This window comes from Brassica oleracea, chromosome C3 (genome assembly GCF_000695525.1).
Source record: "Brassica oleracea var. oleracea cultivar TO1000 chromosome C3, BOL, whole genome shotgun sequence".
NCBI lineage: Eukaryota > Viridiplantae > Streptophyta > Magnoliopsida > Brassicales > Brassicaceae > Brassica > Brassica oleracea.
In genome coordinates this window covers 23704292-23715453 of record NC_027750.1, presented here as the reverse complement: position 1 = coordinate 23715453, position 11162 = coordinate 23704292, and the positions used below count along the sequence as shown (strand labels likewise).

General features: G+C 36.1%; 3 protein-coding genes across 3 annotated transcripts; 2 read left to right on the top strand and 1 right to left on the bottom strand.

Moving 5' to 3' along the window:
• Positions 1-267: 267 nt before the first annotated feature.
• Positions 268-1975, bottom strand: LOC106334221 (coatomer subunit zeta-2). Its single transcript, XM_013772537.1, has 7 exons — positions 1888-1975; positions 1541-1581; positions 1249-1408; positions 1009-1156; positions 856-933; positions 651-735; positions 268-556 (listed from the first exon to the last, which is right to left on the bottom strand). The coding sequence occupies exons 2-7, from the start codon at positions 1562-1564 to the stop codon at positions 497-499; spliced, it is 555 nt and encodes a 184-aa protein (XP_013627991.1). The 5' UTR covers positions 1565-1581; positions 1888-1975; the 3' UTR covers positions 268-496.
• Positions 1976-4506: 2531 nt separating this feature from the next.
• Positions 4507-6274, top strand: LOC106334218. The gene has a single exon (XM_013772533.1). The coding sequence runs from the start codon at positions 4515-4517 to the stop codon at positions 6123-6125; it is 1611 nt and encodes a 536-aa protein (XP_013627987.1). The 5' UTR covers positions 4507-4514; the 3' UTR covers positions 6126-6274.
• A 1236-nt stretch (positions 6275-7510) lies between these two features.
• On the top strand, positions 7511-11093 carry LOC106334217 (cell division control protein 48 homolog A). Its single transcript, XM_013772532.1, has 8 exons — positions 7511-7693; positions 7776-7938; positions 8305-8533; positions 8613-9379; positions 9458-9679; positions 9765-9836; positions 9925-10569; positions 10653-11093. The coding sequence occupies exons 1-8, from the start codon at positions 7665-7667 to the stop codon at positions 10953-10955; spliced, it is 2430 nt and encodes an 809-aa protein (XP_013627986.1). The 5' UTR covers positions 7511-7664; the 3' UTR covers positions 10956-11093.
• The last annotated feature ends 69 nt before the right edge of the window (positions 11094-11162 follow it).

Genomic DNA, 11162 nt, shown 5'->3' with positions numbered 1-11162 from the left:
CCAAGTTGTATATTACAACATATTTTAACAATACATTTATCAAATAGTAATAGACTAAAAAGATGTATGTTACAGCAGCAAAAAAAGTAGCTAAAGATTTTTTCTTTTCTTCTTCATGATATTTTTCTAGTTTTATCAGGATCCTGGATATGAGTAATGAAGATCCCAAACGTTAATATTTAAAAATAGTATCTTTCTAAAAGTATGTGTTGTCAAAAAATATTGGATTGAGAAATTGAAGAAATAAGTAATGAAAATATTTTCAAGTAAAGAAACAAGTCTTCTTCATTCTGCAATATCCAGTCTTGCAAAAATATTCCAGCATTGCACACACAGCAAAATTCTCATATAATATAACCCCAAATATTAGAGTAAGCAAAACGTTTGAATTATTACAGGATTATAAAAGCCGGTGACAAATCCCATGAAAGGTGCTCTTCATAGAAGTTGGAAGTCCATTATAGTATGAGTGGGCATGCAGTTCATATGAGGAAACTCATGTAAGCAGACTTCTTGCCAGATGTTCCCGAGCTGTTGCCAGTGCTTGAGTTAATGTCTGTAAAACCCAATTTAAGATTAGCCAAACCAATACGAAACTGATCCAAAACTAGATCAAAGACTATATAAAGGGAAGCTGTAATAGTCGTAACCTGTTCAGAGAGTGAACCACTAGCTTCTGTGCTCTGCATTGCTACTTTCCCCGCAATGACGTTAGGATCTGTTTCAAGAACCACCCTGAACACAAACACATAATCAAACAATAGCTAAATGCTATGATATTGAGGACAAACTCAAAACCAAATCTTTCACAATGCTTAAGACTCGTGTAGGTATAAGATATTAGACTTGCATTACCCCTGATCGACCATTTCATCCAGGCACAGAAAGATGAGATCCAAGTTCTCAAGAGCATCCATCTTCTCCACATTGTTCCTGGTGAAGAAAGGAGATGCATCAAACGTTAATCTGTTTAAGGGAAAATATTAGATTGTTAAGTCGAGCAAATACCTCAGAAGAAGAGCAACAGCATCGAAAAAGCCTTGAAGAACAGAAGACAAGACGAGCTCGTTTTCATTTTCGCCACCAGTAACAAAGAAGTGAAGGTCCTGGGCGAACTTGTAGACAATGATATTACTGTCCAAGAGTGTGATCTCAGCTGCAACATAAATGTCAAAACCAAAACATAACACACATCTATAAGAAACAGACTGTTACTACATACAGAGCCCATGTGTATGGTCTTCATACCTTCTGTGCGAGCATTGGTCTTAGAGGTTTTGGAGAAGACATACTTCTCAAAAGTCAACTTGGCAGCATGAGTTGGCCAGTCATCGGAGTAGTACTTGACAGCCACACGCTTCCCTTCAGAGTCTAGAAGAAGAATGTTCTTCACCAAAGGACATGAATCCTATTAAAAACAGACAAAGCACAGTATTCAAGTTCCAGGGGAGAAACGAAGCAACAAGAGATCATGTAGGGCTAAGAACATTTTGCGACATAACTAGATGCAACAGAGAGGATGATAAAAATGGAGGCTTACATGAGTCCCGTGAAAGCCTGACATTGTTGAGTTAATCGTCACTACAAACACACAAAAGCAAATCATTATCAGCGATTAAACTAATCAAAGCTAAGATTTTTACAGCCCCACATGGATCCACATATACAATCGCTAAGCAAAAGTTCCATACAAAAGAAAAGAAGAAGAAATCACACAACCCAGATCAGATCTCTACCGTTTACTAATACCCAATCAAGCTGATCCTAACAAAACCAAAAATTGAACTGCGATTGAAGATCTGAGAAAGCAATGTAGAGTGATAAAGACGCAAACGATCACCGGAATTGAAGATCGGAGAAGAAGAAGCGATGGAGGAGGAGGATTACCTTGACGCTTGAGATCCAGAGGATTTGCTATGAATTGTACGTACACTGAGCCCGTTTCGCTTCGTCGTTTGAGTATTGTTGAAGACTTGGTCAAATTTTTCGGTTCCTAGATCTGATCTGGCCGGTTATTGAAAAATTGATTAACCGGATTGGTTCGGTCGGGTCCGCTATTTTTTTTTTTAGCTTGAAACTGCGCGCAAGTTTGAATGGTCACTACTCACTACGTCCCGTTTTTTTTTTCTGAATGAAAAATGTGCAAGTAAAAGCTTTGAACCCATGACCTTTATCTCTTTAAAGAAGAACATAAGTTATGAACAATGTTAAAATAACTGGCCAATTTAGCATTAAGGTGGAGGAGCATATATATGATGTATACATGATGGTGGAAACGTCTCTAAAACTGTGGGGCTTAAATATTTATCACTTTGAATTAACTTGATTCAGTCCCAGCAGCTTTGCCTCTGAATGGAGTGATGAAGCTCAACAAACAATCAGAGCGAATCCACATAGCGTCATCATCTAGACAATAGCCGAGCTGGGGAATCCATCTGTGATCATCTCCCCAAACAGACATAGAAACCATAACTTATTCTTTACTTACTCCCTCCACAAAAAGTTTCTTCTTCTTTCTCACACCACACGTCTCTCTCTCTCTCTCTCTCTCTTGTTTATTTTGTTTCTTTTCTTTTTCTCTTTACATTATGAATTGTTGCACAGCTATTTACACTTGTGCTTTGAGGTGTATAAAAATCATAACACAGGAAGTATATTAGATGTTTGAAGAAAAATCCACCTGAAGGTCTTGTTCACAACATTCACACTATGCTTTAATTGTTAAGTGGGTTATTGTCTTTGAATAGTCTTGGACAATAGTAATAGTTTCAAAGCTAGGGGTTGGTGGGATTGGGACTTAATAGCAGTCAAACAAAAAAGTTATTTAATTAATTATATAAAAACAAATGAGAAAATTGTCATTTAAATTACCAACTTTCAAATTTAGTTGAAAAAAGTATGAACTTTTTTTGGACAATTTAAAGCACCAACATTTCTCTTTGAACCGTTATTCGAATTAACGTCGTCTTTAATTTTGTTTAGTCAAATTAAGGTGAGGTTTAAAGTGACTATTCAAATTAAGTTGGTGCTTTAAATGGTCCAAGCGAAACTTTATGGTTTTTCAACCAAATTTGAAAGTTTGAGATTTAAATGACAATTTCCCAAAGATAAACAATCTCCACTAAAAAAACTTTCCTAATTTAAATGATATCCAACTATATTAAGAAAAGAATCTCTTATATATCAAAGGAGAAGCATTGTAATAAAAACGTTCACACTAAACTCGACACATGTTAGTGTAGAAAGATTGTAATAAATGTGTTCACACTAAAATGGACACATGTCACATGTAGAGAGTTTTTCAGCCAAGCATTGTAATAAATGCGTTCACACTATGTACTTTACGTTTTTTAATATAAAACTCATATGCATGGTTCTTCTTTACGTTATTTTTACTGTTTACAAATAGAGTTGAATAAATTATTCATAAATTTTGATTCGATTCGTTATCTGTTTTGATTCGAACCAAAAAATTTGGATATTTGTTACTCTACGAACCAAATCAAATATTAAAATGCAATATCCGTAAAAAAAGAAGTAAATCACAAATATCAATATTTATAGGAACGGATATCCAATTTGATTCGTTATATGCATATATATATATATATATACATATAATTAAAGAATTATATATAAGTTATATATTATAGTTTATATAATTTTATAATATTTTTGTTTTTAAATAATTTCATTTTAAGAATTTTATTTTTCATGTATTATTTTGAAAAAATGTCATTTAATATTAATTAACAGTATCTTTATATATTTATCAACCATCTTTATATACTTTTACATACACATACATGTGCACATTGACGTGAGCACCTTATAACTAAGTATTTACCACAACTGAAATATCTAATTTTTTTGAAAGTTAAAATATTTTTTTTCTTAATGATTCTTTCACTATCGACCAAATTGTAGTAAAATGATTTGTCTTAATAATTTTCTTTTCTTTTTTTAACTATTATCCGTTTAGAAACTATAATATGAAACCATTGGTTCGACATCACGACTATCTAAGATTCATAACATGAAAACAAACAAATAATAGCAATTTTTTATTTTCACAGGAAAAAAAATAAAAAACATCAAACATTTTAACCGAACAAACCAAATAAATATTGATTTAAAATGATAGTTATATTTCCGGAGATTAAAAACCAAAAACAACCTAAAACTGAACCGATATCCAGGTTAAACAGATTAATGTCTCCTTATTAAAAAATAACGAAACTAATAATCACATTCCGCGCAAGGCGCGAGTTATTACCTAGTATATGTATTATAAAAATTCTATACTAAAATTATATTCTTGGAAAGTAACAAGAAAAGAGATGGGAAAAAACATTAAGAAAGGAATATGATACCTCTTTGCACCCTTCTTTTCTTGTATGATTTTGTAGGTTGCATAAAGAAAAGTATATTCTCTTTAGAGAAAAACAAATTATATGAAGTTCATTTTTCCTTGTTCAAATTCTTTTATCACAACAACATCTTTTGTAAAAATCATGTATTCCATCGACCACCCTCCTTCTCCTTCTCATGGTTCTTCTTTCCTCTTATGCCCTAAAACACGATGCATGTTTGGACCCGGATACTATGTAAACCATGGTGAAAGCTATGCCACAATCAAAAGATCACATTTTTCAAACGAACCTCAAAATAATCATCATATTCGACCTTTACATGGGTGCAATAATAAAGAAGGAGAACCAAACGATTTCACATGTGATGCTTGTTGGCTAACAACAGTAGGCACCACCTATTATTTCTGTGGTGAATGCGATTGTAGTTACCACAAAGAATGTGTTGAGGCTCCAGATAAGATCAATGTCCCAGGTTATCATCCCAAACATCCTCTCCAACTTTCAGATAATATTTTTGGATTATCAGATATGGTATCTAATTGCTGTGGAAACCGTAATATACGTTATTTTTATTACCGTTCAATATGTGATTTTAGTATGCATCCTCTTTGTACAACGAAAACCATACTCCTTTCTATCGACCATCCAAAATGTCATGAGCATATGCTCTTGTATTTTCACAGAAAAGCATCTCTGACTTGTAATATTTGTGGATTGGACGATGAGAGGCACTTTATCTACATATGTCTCCAATGTGATTTTATTGTCCATAAAACGTGTATCTACTTACCACGAGTCATAATAATATCTCGTCACGATCATCGTCTATCATTTAGTTTGGCCCTTCCTTGCGAGAATTGGTTATGTGGTGTTTGTCACAAAGAAATGAACCGAAGTTACGGAGGATATATTTGCGTGAAAGGATGTGAATTTGTTGCGCATTTTTCATGTGCAACACAAAGAAATGTGTGGGATGGAAAGGAACTTGAGGGCAAGCCAGATGAATATGAAGATATTACGTCATTTAAAAAGCTCGGCGATGGTAAGATACAATATTTTAGTCACCCACATCATCCCTTGAAGCTTTGTGAGAACATCGATGGAGTGTATGACGAGAACACGTATTGCCAAGCATGTATTCTTCCTCTTTGTGACGAAAATGTTTACAAATGTGAGGATTGCGATTTTAATCTCCATCAAACATGTGCAGACCTTCCTCTTAAAAAACGACATTTATTGCATATACATCCTCTTATTCTACAAAAGGATTCTGGAAATCATTACCAATGTGAAGCTTGTTGGCGTATACTCATTGGTTACACATATGTGTGTTCCGAAGGTTGTTATTTTTATATAGACATACGGTGTAGTATGGTTTCCGAGCCGTTCAGTCACTCATGTCATCCTCATCCTTTGTTCCTAATCACTGTAACAGAATCTTACATTAGTTGTCGGATATGTTCATCATTCAGTTCTGGCCGATTCCTAGATTGCATTGTTTGTGAGTTTTCTTCGTGTTTTGGTTGCGCCACTTTACCATATAAAGTGAGGTACAAGCACGACAACCATTTTCTCAAGATTTCACATGTGACAAGTCAAGTTGAAGAATATTGGTGTGAAGTATGTGAGCAACAAATGAATACAGGGGGGATATATGCATGCAACAGTTGCAGCATCATACACTCCACATTGAATGTGCAATTGGAGATTTATATAAGAGACCTGGTCAAGGTTTTCAACATGGCAAACTGAAGGTCTATGTTCTTCCCAATAGTAGTCTTGCCCGACCAATCTGCCATTATTGTCACCGTCGTTGTAAGTATCAACTACTTTTCAAACCGTTTGTAAACCAGTGTTGTGTTGGGGTACTTTGTTCTATGTCGTGTTTGTATGATATGGGGAGAGAGCAATATCAACTAGAGTTTGACCCCCACCTTTGTGTGGGTTTTTTTCCTATGTTTTAAATGTATACATTTAATATTATGGTAAACAATTTAATTATATGATTTACATTTTGGTATTATATATTGTTTAACTTTATAATTTTATTATTTGCTCGAACTTATTAATATATAATTGTTTATCGTTTATACATAATTTATTTTTTTATTTCATACTAATATATTTTCTAATATTTTAGTACAATAAATTCTGAAATGGTCAAATAATGAATCATTTTCAAAATATTAAATAAATCAAATTCTAAAGTTAACGTACACTATATTTTAATTTTTATTTAGTTATACTATAGAAAATGTATTCATTTAAGATTATTTATTTTTCATGTTATGTTTAAAAACATTTTAGCATCTATCATTTTAATAAATTGCAGAATTTAATAAGTAAATACATAGTGTTTCAAAAAAAAATGAAGAAGTAAATACATTATTCTATTTGAAAAATTTAACTATACTCAAAATTTTGTACTGGTAGTTGTGAATAAAAACATTATCTTTCAATATATTCTAAATTTGGATTAATTTTATTTTTAAAAATTGTATTTGTGGTCAAGATAAATTTTCTACAAAATGAATATTTATTTTAGATGCGATAAAACCTTGATTCCTTGAAATATTATATATCTAAAGTATAAAGTTATATTCTAGATATTAGGAAAATATATAAAGTTAATAATAAATGTTAATATTATTAGGAAAATATACGATAGAACCATTAAAAATCATGAATTTCTAAGGAATTGTTTGAATAAAACAATCACACATTAAAAAAAATCATAACTTATGTTTTAACAGGTAAGATAATATTCTTTAAATATGAATGTCAAGTTAATCATATTTTTCTTAGGTTAACATAATATCTATTGGAATAGCTACATGAATATGAAATATGTTAATATAAATCAAATTTAGATGGCTAGACAGACTTTTTTTAAAAAAATTGTCTAAAATTCAAATTCAAACCAGGATTTTTGTTCCAAAGCTTTCTTCACAAAAAATACTAGTGCTTACGTGTGAATTTGGTGTAAATGTATTAATTACCGTAAGTAAATCTTACCACAAACCAAAAAAATAAGAAAAAGAAAAATGGAAACGATTATTGGAGAGAATTGGAGTTGTTCTCACAGAACAGAACACAATTAAGGGTATAAGTTCGGTAAAAAAGGGAAACACTAGGGGTGGGTTTTGATATTCCAAAAAAGATTAGAAAAAAAAAGAGGAAAAACATCTCTTTTGCAACAAGAAACAAAGAGATATAATCTCTTCAGCTCTTTCAGATCTCTCAGATAACTCCCAAAAGCTCTCAACTTTCTCATCGATCTCAAATCCAATTATGTCAAACCCCGCTGAATCTTCCGACTCGTAAGTACCCAGATCTCCGATTTCGCTTTCGCTTTCCCGACTCGGATCTGAAGCTAAAAGCTTAATCCTTTGTTGTTTTCAGGAAATCGAAGAAAGATTTCAGCACTGCTATTCTCGAGAGGAAGAAGTCTCCTAATAGACTTGTCGTCGATGAGGCCATCAACGATGATAACTCCGTCGTCTCTCTCCACCCCGCCACCATGGAGAAGCTCCAGCTCTTCCGCGGCGATACCATTCTCATCAAGGTTGGGCCTTTTGACATCAATTAGGGTTTTTTCAATTAGGGTTTTGATCTTAGGCATTATGAATATGAATAGACTTTTTTTTTTATTACTGATGCTGTCCTGATGTCTGTTTTTGTTTGGGTCTTATTGACATAATTAGGGTTTTGATCTTAGAGGCATTATGAATATGAAGAGACTTGTTCTTTTTTATTACTGATGTCTGTTTTTGTTTGGTTCTTTTCGACATCAATTAGGGTTTTGATCTTAAGAGGCATTATGAATATGATGAGACTTGTGTTTTTATTACTGATGCTGTCTTGATGTCTGTTTTTTTTTCCTTTTTGGTCTTTGAGAATTCTCATTTGTTTTTGGCTTTGTGTATTATAGGGTAAGAAGAGGAAGGACACTGTCTGCATTGCTCTTGCTGATGACTCATGTGAGGAGCCAAAGATTAGGATGAACAAAGTGGTTAGATCTAACTTGAGGGTTAGACTTGGAGATGTCATCTCTGTTCACCAGTGCCCTGATGTTAAGTACGGGAATCGTGTGCACATCTTGCCAGTTGATGATACCGTTGAAGGAGTCACTGGAAACCTCTTTGATGCTTACCTGAAACGTAAGCTGTCCTTTTGTTTCCTTTGAGGTATGGATTTGATTTTGTGAGTTAAAGTTTTTATTTTGTTTTGTCTCAACAGCTTATTTTCTGGAAGCATACCGCCCGGTGAGGAAGGGCGATCTCTTCCTAGTCAGAGGAGGAATGAGGAGTGTGGAGTTCAAGGTTATAGAGACAGATCCTGCTGAGTACTGTGTGGTTGCTCCGGACACTGAGATTTTCTGTGAGGGTGAGCCGGTGAAGAGAGAGGATGAAGAAAGGCTAGATGAAGTGGGTTATGATGATGTTGGTGGTGTGAGGAAGCAGATGGCTCAGATCAGGGAGCTTGTTGAGCTTCCCTTAAGGCATCCACAGCTCTTCAAGTCGATTGGTGTTAAGCCACCGAAGGGGATTCTGCTCTACGGACCGCCCGGGTCCGGAAAGACTTTGATTGCTCGCGCCGTGGCTAACGAGACTGGCGCGTTTTTCTTCTGTATCAATGGGCCTGAGATCATGTCGAAGCTGGCTGGTGAGAGTGAGAGCAACCTCAGGAAAGCGTTTGAGGAGGCGGAGAAGAACGCTCCTTCCATCATATTCATCGATGAGATTGACTCTATTGCACCGAAAAGAGAGAAGACGAATGGGGAGGTTGAGAGGAGGATTGTGTCTCAGCTCCTCACGCTGATGGATGGTCTGAAGTCACGTGCTCATGTTATTGTCATGGGAGCTACCAATCGCCCCAACAGTATCGACCCGGCTTTGAGAAGGTTTGGAAGATTTGATAGGGAGATTGATATCGGTGTTCCTGATGAAATTGGACGTCTTGAAGTTCTTAGGATCCACACAAAGAACATGAAGCTCGCTGAAGATGTAAGTTCTCTAATTCCATCTTTGCCTGTGTTTTGTTGATTGTAATGATTATTGAAGCTAATGGTTGTATGTTTTCAGGTGGATCTTGAGAGGATCTCAAAGGATACCCACGGTTATGTAGGTGCTGATCTTGCAGCTCTCTGCACAGAGGCTGCCCTGCAATGCATCAGGGAGAAGATGGATGTGATTGATTTGGAAGATGACTCCATTGATGCTGAGATCCTCAATTCCATGGCAGTGACTAATGAACACTTCCACACCGCTCTTGGGAACAGCAACCCATCTGCACTTCGTGAAACTGTGAGTTTTGACGTTGCTGCACTTACAACAAAATCAAAACCTGTAATGTTACTTAAATCTCATTCCATATGTCTTCGCTTTGCAGGTTGTGGAGGTTCCAAATGTTTCTTGGGATGACATTGGAGGTCTTGAGAATGTCAAGAGAGAGCTCCAGGAGGTAAAGTAACTCTTACCATTCTTGCTTGGATCTGTCCTTTAATCTAATCACTGTAAGCTAAGCCTTAATCTATTTTGTTTAATTGCAGACTGTTCAATACCCTGTGGAGCACCCAGAGAAGTTTGAGAAATTCGGCATGTCTCCTTCAAAGGGAGTCCTATTCTACGGCCCTCCTGGATGTGGTAAGACCCTTTTGGCCAAAGCTATAGCCAACGAGTGCCAAGCCAACTTCATCAGTGTCAAAGGTCCTGAGCTTCTCACCATGTGGTTTGGTGAGAGCGAAGCCAATGTCCGTGAAATCTTCGACAAGGCTCGTCAGTCCGCTCCGTGTGTTCTCTTCTTTGATGAGCTCGACTCCATTGCGACTCAGAGAGGAGGTGGAGGCGGAGGTGATGCTGGCGGTGCGGCTGATAGAGTCCTCAATCAGCTTTTGACTGAGATGGATGGAATGAACGCCAAAAAGACTGTCTTCATCATCGGAGCGACCAACAGACCCGACATTATTGATTCTGCTCTTCTCCGTCCAGGAAGGCTCGACCAGCTCATTTACATTCCACTGCCGGACGAGGACTCTCGCCTCAATATCTTCAAGGCATGCTTGAGGAAATCTCCTGTTGCTAAAGATGTGGACATCAATGCTCTCGCTAAGTACACGCAGGGGTTCAGTGGTGCTGATATCACTGAGATTTGCCAGAGGGCTTGCAAATACGCCATCAGAGAGAACATTGAGAAGGTATTAGGCTTGTTAATCTGTAATTGAAATTGTTAAAGAGTCTCGAATCACTAAGTTGAAGCCCTTGGGTTTCTTTGTTGCAGGACATTGAGAGGGAGAAGAGGAGGAGCTTGAACCCAGAGGCGATGGAGGAAGATGGAGTGGATGAAGTATCAGAGATCAAAGCTGCACACTTTGAGGAGTCGATGAAGTATGCACGCAGGAGTGTGAGTGATGCAGACATCAGGAAGTACCAAGCCTTTGCTCAGACGCTGCAGCAGTCTAGAGGGTTTGGTTCTGAGTTCAGGTTTGAGACTAATGCTGGTTCAGGGGCAACCACTGGAGTCGCTGATCCTTTTGCCACCTCTGCAGCTGCTTCTGCAGATGATGATGATCTCTACAACTAGTGATCAAACTTATCATCCTCTTTATTTATTTTTATTAAGTTCGAATTCTCTACTTTTGGATGACTGAGGGAAAGTGATACTGATACTTTTCCTTGTGTTTTTAAGTTAATCAGAATCGTTTATGTTTAATACTCCAAATCTTGAGCAACCTCTAGATATCTCAAATTATATATACAGAGGTTAAGGTGGAAGAGAGAGGAAAAATAA